The sequence below is a fragment of the Mucor mucedo genome (genome assembly GCF_025094135.1).
Source record: "Mucor mucedo strain NRRL 3635 chromosome Unknown EV154scaffold_151, whole genome shotgun sequence".
In the NCBI taxonomy this organism is placed as follows: Eukaryota; Fungi; Mucoromycota; class Mucoromycetes; order Mucorales; family Mucoraceae; genus Mucor; species Mucor mucedo.
This window is the reverse complement of record NW_026252435.1, coordinates 26,846-44,036: the sequence shown is the minus strand read 5'-3', so window position 1 is coordinate 44,036 and position 17,191 is coordinate 26,846. Positions and strand designations below refer to the sequence as shown.

At 35.8% G+C, this 17,191-nt stretch overlaps 6 protein-coding genes across 6 annotated transcripts; 2 read left to right on the top strand and 4 right to left on the bottom strand.

Moving 5' to 3' along the window:
• Nucleotides 1-568: 568 nt before the first annotated feature.
• EV154DRAFT_555809 (ergosterol biosynthesis ERG4/ERG24) lies at nt 569-2,353 on the bottom strand. Its single transcript, XM_051605303.1, has 4 exons — nt 2,121-2,353; nt 1,531-2,044; nt 1,003-1,459; nt 569-918 (listed from the first exon to the last, which is right to left on the bottom strand). The coding sequence occupies exons 1-4, from the start codon at nt 2,333-2,335 to the stop codon at nt 635-637; spliced, it is 1,470 nt and encodes a 489-aa protein (XP_051452287.1). The 5' UTR covers nt 2,336-2,353; the 3' UTR covers nt 569-634.
• A 1,058-nt stretch (nt 2,354-3,411) lies between these two features.
• EV154DRAFT_486625 (uncharacterized protein) lies at nt 3,412-4,734 on the bottom strand (the record flags this gene model as incomplete). Its single annotated transcript, XM_051598870.1, has 4 exons — nt 3,412-3,746; nt 3,820-4,067; nt 4,162-4,266; nt 4,421-4,734. 4 exons carry the CDS (start codon nt 4,732-4,734, stop codon nt 3,412-3,414), a joined length of 1,002 nt encoding a protein of 333 aa, XP_051452286.1.
• A 177-nt stretch (nt 4,735-4,911) lies between these two features.
• EV154DRAFT_486624 (uncharacterized protein) lies at nt 4,912-5,726 on the bottom strand (the record flags this gene model as incomplete). The annotated part of the gene is made up of 2 exons (XM_051598869.1): nt 4,912-5,594; nt 5,666-5,726. 2 exons carry the CDS (start codon nt 5,724-5,726, stop codon nt 4,912-4,914), a joined length of 744 nt encoding a protein of 247 aa, XP_051452285.1.
• Nucleotides 5,727-7,289: 1,563 nt separating this feature from the next.
• Nucleotides 7,290-8,987, top strand: EV154DRAFT_555808 (uncharacterized protein). The gene is made up of 8 exons (XM_051605302.1): nt 7,290-7,347; nt 7,416-7,894; nt 7,949-8,122; nt 8,188-8,289; nt 8,350-8,394; nt 8,452-8,596; nt 8,651-8,752; nt 8,808-8,987. The coding sequence occupies exons 1-8, from the start codon at nt 7,294-7,296 to the stop codon at nt 8,916-8,918; spliced, it is 1,212 nt and encodes a 403-aa protein (XP_051452284.1). The 5' UTR covers nt 7,290-7,293; the 3' UTR covers nt 8,919-8,987.
• A 4,848-nt stretch (nt 8,988-13,835) lies between these two features.
• EV154DRAFT_569382 (uncharacterized protein) lies at nt 13,836-14,377 on the bottom strand (the record flags this gene model as incomplete). The annotated part of the gene is made up of 2 exons (XM_051606133.1): nt 13,836-14,209; nt 14,269-14,377. 2 exons carry the CDS (start codon nt 14,375-14,377, stop codon nt 13,836-13,838), a joined length of 483 nt encoding a protein of 160 aa, XP_051452283.1.
• Nucleotides 14,378-14,475: 98 nt separating this feature from the next.
• EV154DRAFT_526343 (uncharacterized protein) lies at nt 14,476-17,029 on the top strand. Its single transcript, XM_051603383.1, has 7 exons — nt 14,476-14,761; nt 14,825-15,198; nt 15,268-15,954; nt 16,048-16,260; nt 16,325-16,430; nt 16,489-16,698; nt 16,773-17,029. Exons 1-7 carry the CDS (start codon nt 14,683-14,685, stop codon nt 16,832-16,834), a joined length of 1,731 nt encoding a protein of 576 aa, XP_051452282.1. The 5' UTR covers nt 14,476-14,682; the 3' UTR covers nt 16,835-17,029.
• The last annotated feature ends 162 nt before the right edge of the window (nt 17,030-17,191 follow it).

Below are 17,191 nucleotides of genomic sequence, written 5' to 3'. Positions count from 1 at the left end.
GTGCGTACCCATCGACACACTTGCGACTTAAACTTTTGCTTTGTCAGTAAATTAAAAAGAGGTGAAGCTTTCGATAGAGATAAATATGCTGAAAAATACTTCAGCAGGTTGTGCATCCTCCAAGGTTGTGGTCGTCTTTGATAGATTCATTCAGGCCTGATCATGAATTATATACAATTTATTATTGATGTCTAGAAATGGATTTGATATGTTTATTAACTCATGGAAGCTCCTTAACCGTCAAAATAAGGGTGCCAGCAAAGATGACGTTTGTATAAAACTGGTCCACCGGTAATACAAAGTAGCATGAACCTAAAGATGTAAAAGAAAAATCACTGTAATTACCAAACCAATTTTATAAGAGAAAAACAATATATTATAGTTTCTTTTTGTTAGATACGCAAGCCAACATATTCTGGACTTTCTCGCTTATGAGAGATTGAGCTGTTGTTCTGAATTTTTGCGTGGCCATGGTATTCTGTTCCAAAGTGTCCCAACCTCTAGTTTAAATTTGTGTATACAGTAGCATTACTACCAGTCATTATAAAATCAATGTTTTAATTTTATGATAGGATATACTTGCACATATTTATTTACTTTATTTGAAAGATGGGAACCTTTCTACTTTTTATTTTTAATATACACCAGGAATGATACGATATTTAACAATGGCACAGTAACGATCCCAATCACTACCATACTTATTTCTACATTTTTCTTCATCACGGCGTTCACGATGAATAAGCAAAATGGCAAAGTAGACACAATAAAAGTAAGGGATAATCGAATCGAAGCCACAAGGTAAACACCAAGCAACGGACATCAACCAGTCACCAAAATAGTTAATATGTCTAGCCTTGCCCCACCAACCTGAAGTAATTAAACGGGATCCAGATTTAGTTTCAATATACTTGAGATCTATCAGATGTAGCATGTTTATCAATTAGTTTTACTTTATCTTTTAAAAAAAGGTGACCCTTTTTTTTTCTCTCGTTTGCTTACCAGCAACTTGAGGGTCCTTGGGATCTTTACGGAAAGCATCCTTTTGAGAGTTAGCAGATCTAAAGATATAATAACCAAGTGCTTGAAGGCCGACAATAAGAGCTAAATGAGGGTATGATAAATCTACAGGGAAATCCGAGAGATAACGTGCTTGTAAACTGTACATGATGGGAACCCAACACAAGTTACCAAATGCCAACATGAAGCCAAAACCATCAGTTGTGATATCCATGGTGGTTAAAATGGAAGATTCATTGTAAAGTGCGTCAATGATGTACCATGCTTGGAAGATATTGACAAGCACCATTGAATACGTAAGTCGTCCCAAATCAACCCATTGATTAACAGCAAAACAAATATTGAGACAGAACCAGAGGATTAAACCTGGTCTTAATTCTGTAAAGAATTTGATATCAAAGTTACCGATACGAGGATTCAATTCTCGGCCAATCATAAACTTTTCGAGAAACAAAGAAGGAGGATTAATTTCATACAAAGAGTGTGCGGAGGTTTGAGCAAATGACTTACATCGTAAATGGGATTACCGGTATTACCACCCAAAGCAAGCATCTTATTTCCAAAGAAACTTGAAACGTAAACAGCAATTGACACAATGAATGAAAAGACAAGCGAAAATAAAGCGATATCGGCAAAATGAGCCTTTGCATAAATAAACATATGATAACCTTGACCACGAAGCGCCATAAAGCCCATGGTGACTAAACCTTGAAAGACGGTCAAAGCATTGACCTTGTAAGTAAGTCGGCTTCCATTACGAAGACGTTCTCCTTCTACTTGCTCTCCGGGAAGTGCGATCGTATAAACGACTAATTGAACAACGATACCAAGATACAAAAATGCACCTCCATAATTCCAGTTTTTGAGAGTGTGAATCACATTGTCAAGATTGAATTGGGCAAAGAATTCGTATAATGCATGGAAAGGTTTATAACCGAATGTTTGATTACAGCCATAAGTAAAAGCCAAGACAAGCATAGGCAAGCATACAATCATGGCAGCAGCACCCAAGACACCACCAAATCTAAATGACAGGATGAGCCTTTCTCTCTTTTTTTTTTCTGTCTGTAACAAAAAAGTAAAATAGTATACTAGCTTACTCGTATTTGGTAGTTTTAGGATTCAAAGGCTTGGAAGGCCCCGATCGTGTAGTTGATCTCGACTTTTTTGTAGTGGTTGTTGTTGTAGTAGTCTTTGTCACTTTGGTGACTTTGGCCTCTTTCTTTTGTGCGGCTCTACGGGCAGCACGGTTAGGGGCAGGCTCTGCTGCTTCTGTAGCCTTTTCAGGATTATCTGATCGCGTTTGATTAGACATGACTTTGTGAAAGATACTATGCGGGGAACAACGCAGAATTTATTTGTCTTTTTGGTTACACACACAAAATGACGGAGGTAAATAAAAAAAAAGCTGTCATTCCATTAACTTTATTTTTACGTACTGTGCTTCCAATCTCAATTTACCAAAAAAAATATTAAAAAAAAATGCTCGTATGTGTGAGGTTAAGCTGTCCAGAAAAAAAGAGGGTTAGTTTAAATAAATATTTGAAGTTCATTTGACCAGCATTTTGAGAATAAATTAACTGGTTTTTTTACAAATGAGTTGACCGATTTTTGATCAAATCGATTACAAAGGTTCTTTATTTAAGGAAACAGTTGATAGACAGTTGAATAAGGTTCTGCAAATGCTCGGCAGTGTTTAAAATACATTAATAATATATAATAATTTATTGAACAGTTCAAGATTTTTTTAAAAAAAGGCAAAGAGTTTAAACACAAGATTTAGAAAGAACATTGATGAGGGACATCGTACGCCATCCATACAAGTACAGTAGCCGCTCTATTTAAGGGTGTCCGATTAAAGGGAATATTCTGTTTGAAGGTGGATTTCAAAGAAACACCATGGGTTCTCTGCATTAGCACCGGTAAACTCGATGAAATTGATGAGAAATTCGAGAGATAAAACAACGAATTAAGAATAAAATAAAGAAATTTGACGAAGTAAAATTATCAAACTGCAAAAATAAATTAATGTCTTTATTATACAATAAATTGGCTTCTTTATATACATATTCAGGACTGACTGAATATCAATCATTAGAGTGAAACCTGTCAAATATACAATAGGCGTATTGTCAATTAAAGATCGAGCATCTCAATGGTATCTACCTTTGAGAATCTTGTTATTGACGAGCGATCATATCATTGGATTGTATTATCTGGAATAAGTGTATGACTATTGTTTTCTAAACATTGATGAGTAATCAATGCGTAGTAAATAGAGTGTAATAGCATGTAATTAATTTAAAGAGTAATGCAATACTGATTTATAGAAAGGTTATTAAATAAGAAAGAAAGAATTGATGATTTAGTTATATCTGTATATAAGCTCGATCACAACACTCCAACTCTCACGACTTGTTTCGTGGTGACTTCAAAACAAGAGCTACAAGTGATGGTCGACTTAAACTCATCTATTACAGCGATATAATCATCAGCCACAGAATTAAGTCGATTCAGAATCGGTTTCATGCTTCGTCGTGTATGCCCACGGATGTATGCTCCTTTTCCGGACCAGTTACCGACAAAAGAAAGAATGGAACCTCGCTTCCAACCATGATAAGAAAAAATATCTCTTCTTGTGACAGAGTAGTGTTTTTTATGGTAAGTGTTTAGACGGATTTTTCTAGTGAATCTATTCTTTTCTATGTCATATTTCTTCTTCTTCTCTCTTTGTAATATATGTGTATTTTGATAGTACAGCCTGATTGATTTTATTTGCTGCGTATTCATATTCATAACCCTTTTGGTTAGATATTGGTATTGTGCACGGCTCATGATTTTTCAACATTTGAAATCGGTTGAGGCTTTCAAATAGAGTAGATGATTTCACACAACTAATTGCCGCCGTTGTCACAATTCCAGGATCCACTTCTTGAATCAACAAACGATTATTTTTTAGATCTGCCTTCATTTTATCTGGTATTTGAAGTGACTTTGTCGATATCGGTAAAGACTGCCTATGCCTTGCTTTGTTGAGAGCAAACATCCTATATCGAAGGTCTATAAGTGATGAATTTAATTTTCGCAATTCGGAATAGATATTGTCACAGTCTGATCGCTTTTTTTTTCAATTGCTTGTACAATTTGGTATCCCATGGGTGATTAGACTTCTCCTTTGCGCGAAAAGATCTACCAAGATTCATTCTGTTGTACTCGAATGAATTTCCCCAAAGCAGCATAATCTTTCTTTTAAATTTTTATCGCATCATTAAGTTATTTAATTTCTTTTTCGATTTGACTGTTGTCAATGACCAAACAGGGCGGCTCCTGGTTAATGATGGGGGTTTTCTGCAAATCTTTGTTTATGGATTTCTTCAACCCAACAAACGGCAAATCATACCGATTAGAGTAGTACAATGAGAAGCCAAAAGTCATCTTTTGCTCTTTCATTATTCGATCTACTGTACACCTATCAAAAAAGTTTTTGAAAACAAACTGTTTGCCTTGGGTGTCCTTGATGTCATGTACGCTGGTAAACCTATCACCTTCAGAATTGAAAATATTGTAGTCTTTATAGAACAAAGTATATAAAGTGGCGTAATTTACAAAAACCAATGATACGCGCTTCTCTTCAATTACAGGATTAAAGCGTCCTTTCTTTAATTTTGTTTTTGCGCCAGCAAAGTTCACCAAGACATTCCGTAAATACCGCATTTTATAACAATTGATGAAAGAAGCCTCGGCATCTTTTTTCAGAGATACTCTCCTCAGATTATTGACAACTTTGGAGCATAATACTAAAGCTTCTTGTGGTATGGTTTCCTGCTTGTCTTTATAAAGTTGTCTCTTTATATACTCAGGACTGACATCACCCTCAATTGTTTCTGAACTTCAAAGCATCATTACAACTGCAATTGGAGCACTCGTTTCTCTAGCAGTGAGATCTCTATTGATGGTAGCATTGTCCAGGACGATGGTGTCTTCGGACACCACAAAATCATCATCCTCGTCATCGCTTGATTGAAGATCTACATTTAGAAACTGGTTAGCAAAGTTCTTGATTATCCTAACTGGACACATCCGTTTTATTAGCGTACCTTCTTCATGCTCATCTTTATTTTCTGCATCCGCAACTCCTGGACTTTCGTCATCGGATTTTCTATCATCATAGTATGGAGGAATTGTACAATCGGTACTGGAAAATACATTTTTTAGAATTTTTGCGATACAATGCATTTTTCTGTATTTTGAGTCTTGAAACTTGATTAACAACTTGAATAATGCTTCCATTTTTTGTGCTAATGATTTCTTTGCTTTAAATTTTTTGAATACAACTTGGCTCTTCTTGGAATCATCAATCTTCTTCGCTTCACATTTCTTCTTATTAAAAAACCTACTCCTCGCAAGGTTGATACGAAGAAGTAATGTGATACAAACTCGTATATCATGTATATACTGGTCATGTAACCACATGCTTTCGAAATTTACAAAGTACTGATTGCATGCACTGGCTAATACGGGAGTAGTTGTAAAATGATAAGCATCATTCGAATTCAGTTGCTGTATAATAGCCTCTAAAATAATACAATGATGGATTGGGTGTTTTAGTCAAGTAATCAATTAAAGATGTATGTACATTGCTTACTCAGTGTTTTTGTTGGGAAACGTTTCTCCAATACAGTGCGACACAATATTCCAAAATCCATTGTAAGAAAACGTTTTTTTCATCGCACAAGGATTGCAAGGACTGTTCGCTTAAGTAGATAAGATCTTTTTCGGTTTCCCTGATACCGTCTGTGGTATTTGACAAAATTATTACAATAGAAAAGTAATGAGATAAGAGTATATCTTTATTCGAGGTAAAAATAGAATAAAGAACTCTGCTTCTATGAAATAATTGATCCTTTTTATATTGCACAACTCTCATGAGTTATATTGATGATTCAACCTTTTTGGTTTTGGAATAGATCTATACTTTGTTTCCCGCCTTGGGTTAAATGAATACTACTCGTTAGAATTGTTTCCAGTTAACGCTGTCCCATATCAGTGGATTGGGAGCATGAGTATTCTAATAAATCTTTAGTATTACCAGACACTTATTTATCAGATCATGCAACGGTTACTGTAAAAGATGCATACTTGTTTGTCGAGTGTAATTGGCAATAGAACATAATAGTTGCAGTTGATCATTTATTCATTATCTTTGTAATGACTAAAATATTATCCCGAATATTGTCTTATCAATATTTGTATATTTGGTTGTAGAAGATAAGTATCCATTAATTCATACACTACTTCTTTATAATCTTTATCAGCAGTGTAATTATATCAATATATAAGTAAATGAACCATTTATATTTATAGCTGATCTATTCTCTCTCTGGGTAGCTAATCCATTGAGAGAACTATTGATATTAAGTTTCTCTTTCTTATAATTCTTGATTGATCTGAGAAGTTTCTCTTCTCGATCGGTGATATCGTAACTCAGCGGTATAGCTTTCTGTATCCAACTGTCATTCCTATATCGTATTTAGGCCAATCATGTAATCTTTAATATAGAAATATGTACTCGAAGTAGGAGAAGTTGTATAGCAGTATACAAGCGTATGCTGGTATGCAACATCAAAGGTTGTTTTAATTTCACAGTTTATTTATTTAAACGATTTGCTTAATTACTTTTAAGTGAATCGTACCCAAATACTACAATGCTGTCTGCTCCCCTCATCGTGAGGGGTTAATCTTTTCATAGGGTCTCTCGAGGGAATATACTTAGTGGATTAGGTTACGAAAGCAAAAAGGAGAAAATATGATTCGACAACATCTCTGTATTGAGACTTATCATTCAGTTAACGTATATGGTCTGGGCCCATCTTGCACCTAGTTAATTTATCATAGGATGACTTGATTTAATTGTCAATTATAATAATGAGCTTAATCTCCATTATACAGATATAAAATACGATTGCTCGTATCACCCATTTTCAAATTGCACTTTCTCAGAGGACTTGATAGTGAATTATAGCAAGTATCTGTTTAATAATGTAACATACTCCGCAGGTTTTTTTTACCCAAATGATACACAGATCAGTACGTATTTTGCGCATACCTTGTCGTTTGAATTAACCAATCAGATTTATATTAAGTGATCGGAAGTGATCGAAGTACTCCCCAGACTTGTCAGCCAAAAGTTAAAATTTCACTGTTGCCACACAATGAACATTTAAGCTCAGTATGTCATATTTTTTGGCCCTTTTTTTTTCTTCTTCAAATACCATGAAAAACAAAAGATCCACGAAAAACTCTCGACTTAAGACAAAGTCTCATTCCGTATGTTTATTTGAACGATCTATTATAAAACACCTGGAACTAACTCCGCATAATTTTGTTTCTGGAAGGATTCTAACATGGGCGATTCACCTCCACGAAAAGGAAAGAGAAAATCGCCTGATCAATCTGTTGATATTGTCCCTAAAAAGCAAAAGCTGCGAGAAGAAGCAACAAAAGGTGTAATCAGTAGAGCACTTAGTTATATCAACTCCTTTGGCATATTGTCCAACAGATCTACAACTGACGAGAAACCTACGGTTGCTGCAATTGAACCAAGTGGCATTGGTGGTAGATCAAATGGTGATAAAACCAACGGATCAAGTGATAGTAGCGCCAATGAGTCAAGTGGTAGTAGCGCCAATGAGTCAAGTGGTAGTAGCGCCAGTGAGTCAAGTGGTAGTAGCGCCAGTGAGTCGAGTGGTAGTAGCGACAATGAGTCAAGTGTTAGTAGCGACAATGAATCAGGTAGTAGTAGTAGTAGTAGTGTGATTGATCTTTCGTCGGACGATGAAGATTTAGAAAAGGAAGTAACGGACAGTGACAGCAAGTAGGTGAAAATCTTCTTTCTTTCTGTTATTACATGCTAACTGAGACTATATAGCATACTATTCCAACACGGCAGAATCTGTTTCTACAGCAGTGATTTAATTAGCCTGCGGCCCAGGAGATGGTTAAATGATAATGTTATTGATGTTGCTTTGTCTCTTGCAAAGAAAACAAATGACGTACATGTTTTCGATTCGCAATTTTTTGCCAAACTTCGTACAATATCCGAGTATGTAGATATTTAAACTTGTTGTTTAATATTTTATTAATCCACTCATTTATCTGAAAATGTAGATCCGATGGTATTCCTAAAGATTTCTATGCAGCCACCTCAGGCTGGTTCAGAAACGAACAACTTCGCGACAGAAAATTCTGGCTAATTCCAGTTTGCGATAAGTAGGTTCTTTTATGTTAATCATGTTTCTGGATGCTTATTTTTTTTTTAATTCTTTTTAGAAATCACTGGTACTTAATAGTCGTAACCCGCCACACCTCCCGAACGTAAGCATTTATCACCATAACATAATTACATCGATTCTAACCTTTTTTAATAATAAGGCCTGTGGTCATGGTACTGGACTCCCTCCAAAGAAAGGCATACAGGTCATACAAGTCCGTAGATATTGTAAAGGCCTTTTTACGACAGAAGTACAAGGCAGAACACAATCGTAAACTTCAACGTGTTCTTGTGAAGATTCTCGACGTTAGTAATTTGTTTTTGACCAGACATATGTAAATACTAATTTCATGAGTTTAGGTTCCGCAACAAACTAATAACCACGACTGTGGTCTACATCTCCTTCGGTCTGCCGAGCTGTTTATGAACCCAGCAGCATCCCTTTACACAACCTTTGCCTCGGTAAGGATTACACAATGTTTAAATAATCATGTCTATTTACTTTGTTGAATTTTAGTCCAAGAAGCCTTTCTCAGCCGAGGATAACATCTTCAAAACAATTAAAGTATCTACAAGAAATGAATTGTCGAGAAGTATACTGCCCCTTATTGCCAGGGGCCGTGTTTAGATACCTTTATTGTTTGATACCACAAACATCATCAAAATAATTAACAACAATATACCATTACAATTGCACATTTTTTTAAATAGTAAGATAGTTATACCTTTTTTTTTTTTTTTTTTTTTTTTTTTGTGAGAGCGGGGTTCCGGTTTTTATCTAAAGTCCTGTAATTGTCATAATGAGGAAAGAAGGAGGCTGTTGTATTCACAGGGATAAAAGAGAAAAATAAAACGAAAGTTAGTGGAATACCTACTCATCAAACTCCAAGTTAGAATCAAGACGAGTTAAAGCACGAGTAGTAGATGTTGTGACTTGCGAAGGAAAAAATGGCGAACTATCGAAGACGAAACACCACATTTAGAGGAATTGTTAAGAATCAGAATTGGTACCATTGAACTTTGGAGAGTCTTTTAAAGGTTGGTGGTAAACGATTAGACGAAATGAACGATAATAATACATTATATGATCGTTAGACCTCTAGTTTCAGCTGAACATTCAGATTGTGTGACATACTTGGGGGAGGTTTTTTCCCGCTGCTACAAAAAAAAAAAAAAAAAAGAAATAAATATATTTATTTTATTAATTAACAAGAAATACGAGGGACGTAATTGATATGTACAAATAAACTTTTTAATAGCATAAGTTAAATTGTGATTAGCATACGGAGGGTGGCAAAAGGCTGGTAGCAAAAGGTTGCTTGGTTAAGAGTGATGGACCCAGAGCGAGAGAGATGGTCGAGTAGCATTTTTTGGAACATGATCTTCTCTTCGTTTTGTATGATTGGAAGGACTGCATCAATTGCTTTCTGCAAATTAACAATGTATTTATACCTAGTTTTAGTTTAAAGGTACTTTTATTTTTATTTTCTTCCATAACTTTCCTTTGTTTTTTCTATAATGATTGGACTTATTTATCAGGCGCTTGTAGCAACTGCTGCTATGAAACATAAAAATTATAATATACATAGCTTCCAATCAACATTACAAGATTGCTGGCATAATTGTAAACTAACACAGATGTCAATTTATAAAGTCCGATGCCGTTCCACCCGTATTGACCATAACCTGCGATACAATGGTAAATATAAGTAGTCTGTATTCTTTATTAACAATACATCTTCTTATATTGATTCAAAAATTTTACTAAAGAGAATCTCGTTCTCATTTGGACACTTGACCGAAGCAAACCATAAGGTATATTTTGACATGTAATCGCTCTAACTTAAAACTTTCTAATAGAAATTCATCTACTGTATTTAAACAAGATAACAGAAACATTTTGTAGGTAACTTGCATTATACAATCAATTTGTATGACCACTAACCTCTCCTGATTTCTGAACAGGATATCCAAATTAGCCCTCTGCTTGACCGTCTAGAAATCTAATACTAGTGTGCATTCTTAATGGGATGCAAGACGTACTGCTTGGTTCTGCAAATGTCTGTCGGCCTAGTCAAAGCCTGTATCTTTTTTATCTGCCAATCAAGCCGCCTGTCATTGTATCTAGTTTCTGAGCCTATAAAATGGCGCAATTGGTGCATGGCTACCTACCTGGCTAGGGTAGTCCCCATTTGCCTGATGTAAAAACTGGTAGACGCCTGGTGAACCTGGTTACCTGCCAATACTGCACTGCCAGTAATGCAGTTTTGGTACTTGTGTTTTAAATACTGTTACACCATAATTCTTTATAGGGCGATTTTTTCACCCTCGCTTACACAAATATTCAAAATTAGAAATTTTACTCATCACTGAAAAAATCTGCGGTGGGTGTCTTTTTTAATCGCGATAGACAGTACCTATATCTCACAAATGCTTCATCTCGCACAATGGTAGAAAATTGCTTCTCATTTAATGATCTTATAAACGCAACAAACAATAACGATTATTTTTCTTACAGACAGCCATTTATTCTTAGCGACAACCATATTGTAATTAGTAACAACGAAAGATCTGCCTCTTGACTGTCCTTCAGACCTAGAAAAAAGAATGTACCTATGATCAAAAATAATGTAATAGGTACAGATAACTGTATTTAAACAGTTTTTACCTCTTTTGACAGTTACATCGTTACTCTTTTGCCCTTGATCTCGTTTGATCTTAATCTTGCGCATAAATATTAGGGTTAAGTCCTAACGAGAAGTTGAAAGTCAGCTATATAACACGCAGACAAGTTGACGCATTTCAAGTGTGAGAAATTTGCATCTAGTTCCAAACAATTGAATTATATTGTCCTCTTGGTGCCAATTAAGGTATCATAATCCGACATTAGGACTATGCGCAGCGTGGCTGTCCCCAAGAGATCCGTTGACGCGAGTTTTGATGCTTCATTACAAACACCCCATTAAAAGTTTTCAAGCTGAAAGATTCAGACATAGCTGTGTCTGATGGGGTTATTAAGTACTGCAAAAAATTATGGCCGTGTTTATCGACTAGGAAGCATAGATTTCCATTCTGCCGGGAAATGAATAACACTTTTTTAAATGAGCATAGTTGGCGAAGGGAGAAACTATGGAAACAGAAAGCTTTCAATTTATCTTATTTAATATAGACATTAAGTGCCGATGTTTCTTTGCCAATTTTACAGCTTAATCGCATATGCATGACGTTGAGTACCTCAACTGTTGGTTCATTTCACTAGAATGGCCTAATGTACATATATCACCAAAAGTCACTACTGTCGGGTGAGACAACCAACTCCTTAAAAAAACGTGGTCGTAAACTGATCAATGGTAATTATAGAATCAACACATCGTACTCAATTTTAAGAGGTTGGTCTTATCCCTATCCACCAAAAAGATGAATTCAAACACCGTAAAATGAAAAACTATGGTTTCGTGTTACTTGGAAGCTTAATCATGCCATGTTTCCTCTTGGCTATGGTTACGTTGTACACGTACATCTTATACGCGTTCGAGAAGTATCTATCTTATATTGGAAGGAAGGGGTTCTATTTTTGGCCTCTTAAAACGCAGTTCGATATAATTCACTCCTTTTAAGAGAACATTGCGCTTTTGAAATATGTGTTACATTTTCAAGAAGTTGGGTTCTAACCTCAACGACACTTGCTTAATGACTAACTCAATGATTTAAATGTTAATAAAAACAACACCGTAAAGAAAAAGTTATACTTTTTAGAAGAGTGTATTGAGTTGTTAGGATGAAATGGGCATTGCCCTTGAGAGAATAATGGGGAAATTACAAAAAAATAAAGATTCCAGTATAGCAGTCAAAAAAAAAGTGCCGTCCTCAATAAACCGCAGCAACAATTATTTTGTTATTTAACGTGGAAATACGTGTTCTTACTTTTTTCTTTTCTTCTTCTTACTTTTCTTTCTTTCTTCACTTGACCTTTCAGAAAAAAAAAAAAAAAGAAAAAAAATTGAATTCATTTCCACTTGTTTTCAACAGAACAAAAAAGAGTTGTACTCTAGTTTCTGAAGTTAAAGGATCCAACAGCCTACTATCTAGCCTTGAATGAAAAACAATAAGTCCACTTTCCACTTTTTTATTTTTGGCATGACACAAAATTTATAAAAGCAACACCTAGAAGAAACAAGACATAAACGCAAAAAAAAGAGACTTGTTTTCGATGAAAAAGAAAACAAAAGGCAAACAGCGGAGCCTACATGAAGAAACAAGCAAATATGACTTTCTTCCACCATCACCTCCACCCCAAATCAAGTCCGTACAAGACTCACATTACCAATCCTCCTCTTCTCCTGTAGGAAGACCTCCACCTTTTGTCGATGGCATAAGCGAAAACGACATCATTTTACTTCAAGATTTAAAATCAATGCTTGAAGGCACCTCTTCTGACCTGGGCATGTCACAAGAAGACGAAGAGAAGCCCTTTCTAATTCAGTCACCAGAAATGGATATCCATCTTTTCACTGAAGATCAATTTGACGACATGTCATTTGATGATGATACCTTGGCTTTATTTCCGGATTTACCAAAATCACCATAGTTACCGTTTTTTTCTATTTTTTTTTTTTTTTTTTTTTTCTATTATTTCATTTATTTATATTATTATACCAACACAATCTCCATTATTTCACTTTTTATAAATAAAAACATAAAAAAACCTCTCATTTTTCTTTTTAAAAAGGGTCAATGTGAACTGCCCATTTAAGGTTTTGGGTATGTCGATAAAAACGCATTGTCCATGCCAAAAATTCATGTCTACAACTTTTTATGACTCACGTTGACCCACACTCCTTAAAAAAATAATGATCGGTTGAATTCATTCGATGGGCCCCTCCAATGCCTCGCTTGGCCTTGATTTCTCATTGGTACAGGTGTGATGGATCCCAAAAAAAAAAAAAAAAAGAGAACTTGTGACCTTTAATGTAGCTCAGCATACCTGTTATTCTGGTTAAGGGTAATTTGTTTTCCAGCCCGGGATTTACCATGAATATGGGCCTATTGCAGATAACCTCTTTGATGCTTTTTCTTCAGCCATTGTGTAACCCGTGGAAGCAAAATGGATTATGTTAATATCCTATACGTCATTTTGAGTGGGTCACTGATCTGCGTGTTACCGTAGCTAGTCTAGGCGTGCCAAGAGAGTTCAAACCTTCGGAAGAGAAAGGGGAAAGCTTTTCACACGAGGGGTGATAACCCATTGTTTATAAATTTCTTGTAGCCAAGATAATTAATTTACACAAAGGATACATATAAAAAGATGCAAGATGTTTGGGGACCAAAATAAAGTTTAATTACCAAGTACATTATAAAAAGATGAAGAGATTTTTTTTTATTTATTTTTTACTGCGGAATAGAAAAATCTTTGGCAAATAAAAGTTCCTGAACCCCATTGTTACAATGCAGGGTCAATGACAAAAGACAAAAAAAAAAAAAAAGCTTAATTGAGTTTTAAAAAAACCCTGCGATAACATGGCAAAGAATTTTTTCTTTTTTTTAATTAAAAACGGCGTCTCATAAAGACATGGACATGAGGTAATTTTCGTACACTTTGAATCTCGGGTGGATTCACAAAATAGACGCATTCAAATTCAGCATACTTTGTGTCCAGGATGTGTTGGATATAGAGACGAGTCAAGGGTATTTGGGACCATAAGAGAATATGATGGATACCTGGGGTAACAGAGTAAGGGAAATCGTTGGGGAGAATAATCACAGGTGGACAGTTTGGGTCCGTCATTGCTTCAAACTTGAGCTTGGTAGTCAACAAGTATTTTTCAATCGTACCATACTTGGCCAGAGTATCCTTCATCCATGCATCATACACCGTTTGTACTTGTTTATTGCGGTGAATGTTCTTTATCTGGTTGGTAGCTATTTGTAACAATGTCAATAAAAACCATTCACAATCGATGAAATAGGTTATACTTTACAAACGTAGTGGTATACTTGCTCCCATGTAAACACATCATCTTCATTATACTTGGTAGCAGGTTCGCTTAAAGAACCAGTAGTAGTGGCAACAACAGTATTGGGTGGCATGTTTCTATTTATTTTAAAATTAGAAAGTGTAACCCAGAAAAAAAAAAGGGAAAAATAATGAAAAAAAAGGGTCCTTTTAAAGTTGAAATACAGGTCACCTCTGATTTGTTCAACCATTTGTTGCATAAGCAGCATGGACTTCCATTATGACTTGCCATTGAACCAATCAAATGAGCGGATGATAGCAGCACACACTTCAAATCATTACATAAGCAATTTAGGGTGAACTACAACCTAAAGCACGGCACTTTTTTTTTCTAATATTTACACACGGCACAAAAAAATCTTTTTTCTTTACACACCTAATGAAGAAAAAATTGGCCATTGTCAAAGCTATTGAGGAACAACATGTTCAACAATTGCTTGCATTGTTCCCAAAAGGAGGTAACCAAAATAAGATGAGTACACACAATAAAATCAAACTTCTAAATTCTCTGTTCTATAAAGATTCCGAATACTTTAAAGCTTGTCTTGAATATTACAATGAGAATGCAGTTGAAAGAATAGCAGAAAAAATTCTTGTGGACATGGGAGGTCAATACCCACAGTTACCGATTCCTTCACAACCTCATGACAACCGATTGAATGCCAGTTTACGTATACTTGCCCTTGACCTTTTCCCCAGTTGTGACATTAGCTATTTACGAGAGCTGGTGCTTAATTTCAGTTATGCTCATATTGAGCAAGTGGTCGAGGTTCTAACTTGCACGGCCAAATGGCCCGAGAGACTGGATTACGGTAAAATGGATCCATCTGAAGGGATCCGTAGCGAAAAATACAAGAAACAAGCACAAGCGCAATTAACACTCGATTATCCTCAGGTTAGCTACACCACTTTTTTTTTATATATGTAAATATATTTTGCTCCCCTTTTTCTCATATATATCAAGGTCTGGAAATCATCTATTCGAGCAGTATTAGCAGAGAACAATTGGGATTACTTGAAATGCTTTGAACAGTTAAAAGAAATGGGATCAGGAGGGTTTTGGAAGACCCTTCGTAATTTCTTTAGTCATTGGTCAGCCTCATCCTCTGTGCATGTCGATCAAGCAGTGACAGATTATCACTTGCTGGAACAATTGAAAGAATTACGTCAACATGATATTGACAAACAAATAGCGATAGATCAAGATTATGCATACAAGATGAACACAAGGGAATACACACATCATGGACAGTTGATGACCTGTCTCTGCTGTTACAGTGATTACACTTTTGAAGAATTGTCATTTTGCTCGGAAGGAGAGCATGCTTTTTGTCACGGATGTCTAGTACACTATATATCCGAAGGTCTTTTTGGACAAGGGGAATTACGCGGTCAGCCCTCTATTGGCTGCATCTCTTCTTCGAATGATGAGTGTAAAGGTGTGTTTGCCACCACTACACTGAAGCGAATTTTGACGGATGATATCTGGATGGCGTATGAAAACTCGTTATTGGAAGGTGGTATCAGTGAGCATGACCGTATTCAATGCTGTGCATGTTCCTATTTTGAAGTGGATGAAAGCACGAAACCATTGGCCTCTACCTTGATTTACGCTAGCAAGTGGATTCGATCACTGACAAAATGGATCATGGTAGTTGATGCGATAGTTTTATATTATTATATTCATAGTTGGGTTGTTTTAATTCTCATTTTATTCCCTCTTCAATATCTATGCATCGTTCAGTGGGATATGAAGGCAGACTTAGAAATCGCTTATCAACGGGTTTCCAAATCCAGAAGAAGTAGTGTGTTTAACTGTAAAAGGGATGGCTGCAATACTGTCACTTGTTTAGAATGCCATCGACCTGTGCGTGGTCTTCATACCTGTTGGGAACAAGAAACAGACGGTCTTCGTCTCTATGTTGAAAAGGCCATGGCGGATGCCGTCAAACGAACCGTAAAAACAAAAAGATAAGGAACCTAGTTTTTTTCATCATGACTAATTTCCAATCTTTTTTTAGTGCCCAAACTGTTCCCTTTCGTTTCAAAAGTCAGATGGATGCAACAAGATTGTCTGCAGGTGTGGATACGCCATGTGCTATATTTGTCGAAAGGATATTGGTGAAGGTAATATTATGAAATGACGCAAGACAAGAGGTGGGGGTACTCACAACGGTTCATTTAGAATCCTACAATCATTTTTGTCAGCATTTTAGAGCCAGACCGGGATCAAATTGCTCGAGCTGTAACAAGTGTGATTTATATAAAACTGCACCTGACGATGAAGCTGTCCAATTAGCAGCGACACGAGCTAAAAATCAATATTTACAAGCTCATCCCGATATTCACACTACAAATCTTGTTATTGGTCCAAAAAGAACCTTGGACAGATTAGGTAAAAACTACGGGAAGTGTGTCTTTTTTGTTTGTTATTGTACTCACACTATTATTTTTGTGTGTGTGTCGTAGTTGAATTAAGACAGGAGCTGGTAATCACTTGCCTTGAAAAAGGACTTCAATATATCGTTTAAAAAGAGACATATCGTTTTGTACATAGAATAAATACCCCCGCCCACATTCACTGGCCATTGTAATGCGTAACTTAAAACAAATGGTGTGTGCATACATGCTAATAATCATTCCTGTTGTGAAACAAGAGAAATGACGCACACATTGGAAATTATTATGCCATTCTTTCCAGAAGCAGAAAATTTTTACGCTTTTTGACACCTTGTGGTCCGGAAAGAATGTGTTTATAAATTAAATTATGTCATTGACCACTGCTATTGCGCTATAATTCATTGTATCCATGCAACCGTTTGTTCGAAATATAAAGAAAATGTCGCATCATATAAATACAGCAATTGGGGGGTGGGGTGGGAACCGTT

Coding starts and splice junctions, on each gene's coding strand:
- EV154DRAFT_526343 (XM_051603383.1), top strand. CDS start 14,683: ATGAAGAAAAAATTGGCCATTGTCAAAGCTATTGAGGAACAACATGTT. Junction 14,762..14,824: donor TGCATTGTTCCCAAAAGGAG/GTAACCAAAATA, acceptor TGTTCTATAAAG/ATTCCGAATACTTTAAAGCT. Junction 16,431..16,488: donor TCGAAAGGATATTGGTGAAG/GTAATATTATGA, acceptor CGGTTCATTTAG/AATCCTACAATCATTTTTGT.
- EV154DRAFT_555808 (XM_051605302.1), top strand. CDS start 7,294: ATGAAAAACAAAAGATCCACGAAAAACTCTCGACTTAAGACAAAGTCT. Junction 8,290..8,349: donor CTAATTCCAGTTTGCGATAA/GTAGGTTCTTTT, acceptor AATTCTTTTTAG/AAATCACTGGTACTTAATAG. Junction 8,395..8,451: donor ACCCGCCACACCTCCCGAAC/GTAAGCATTTAT, acceptor TTTAATAATAAG/GCCTGTGGTCATGGTACTGG.
- EV154DRAFT_555809 (XM_051605303.1), bottom strand. CDS start 2,335: ATGTCTAATCAAACGCGATCAGATAATCCTGAAAAGGCTACAGAAGCA. Junction 1,460..1,530: donor CCGGTAATCCCATTTACGAT/GTAAGTCATTTG, acceptor TTTCTCGAAAAG/TTTATGATTGGCCGAGAATT. Junction 919..1,002: donor CAAGGACCCTCAAGTTGCTG/GTAAGCAAACGA, acceptor TACATCTGATAG/ATCTCAAGTATATTGAAACT.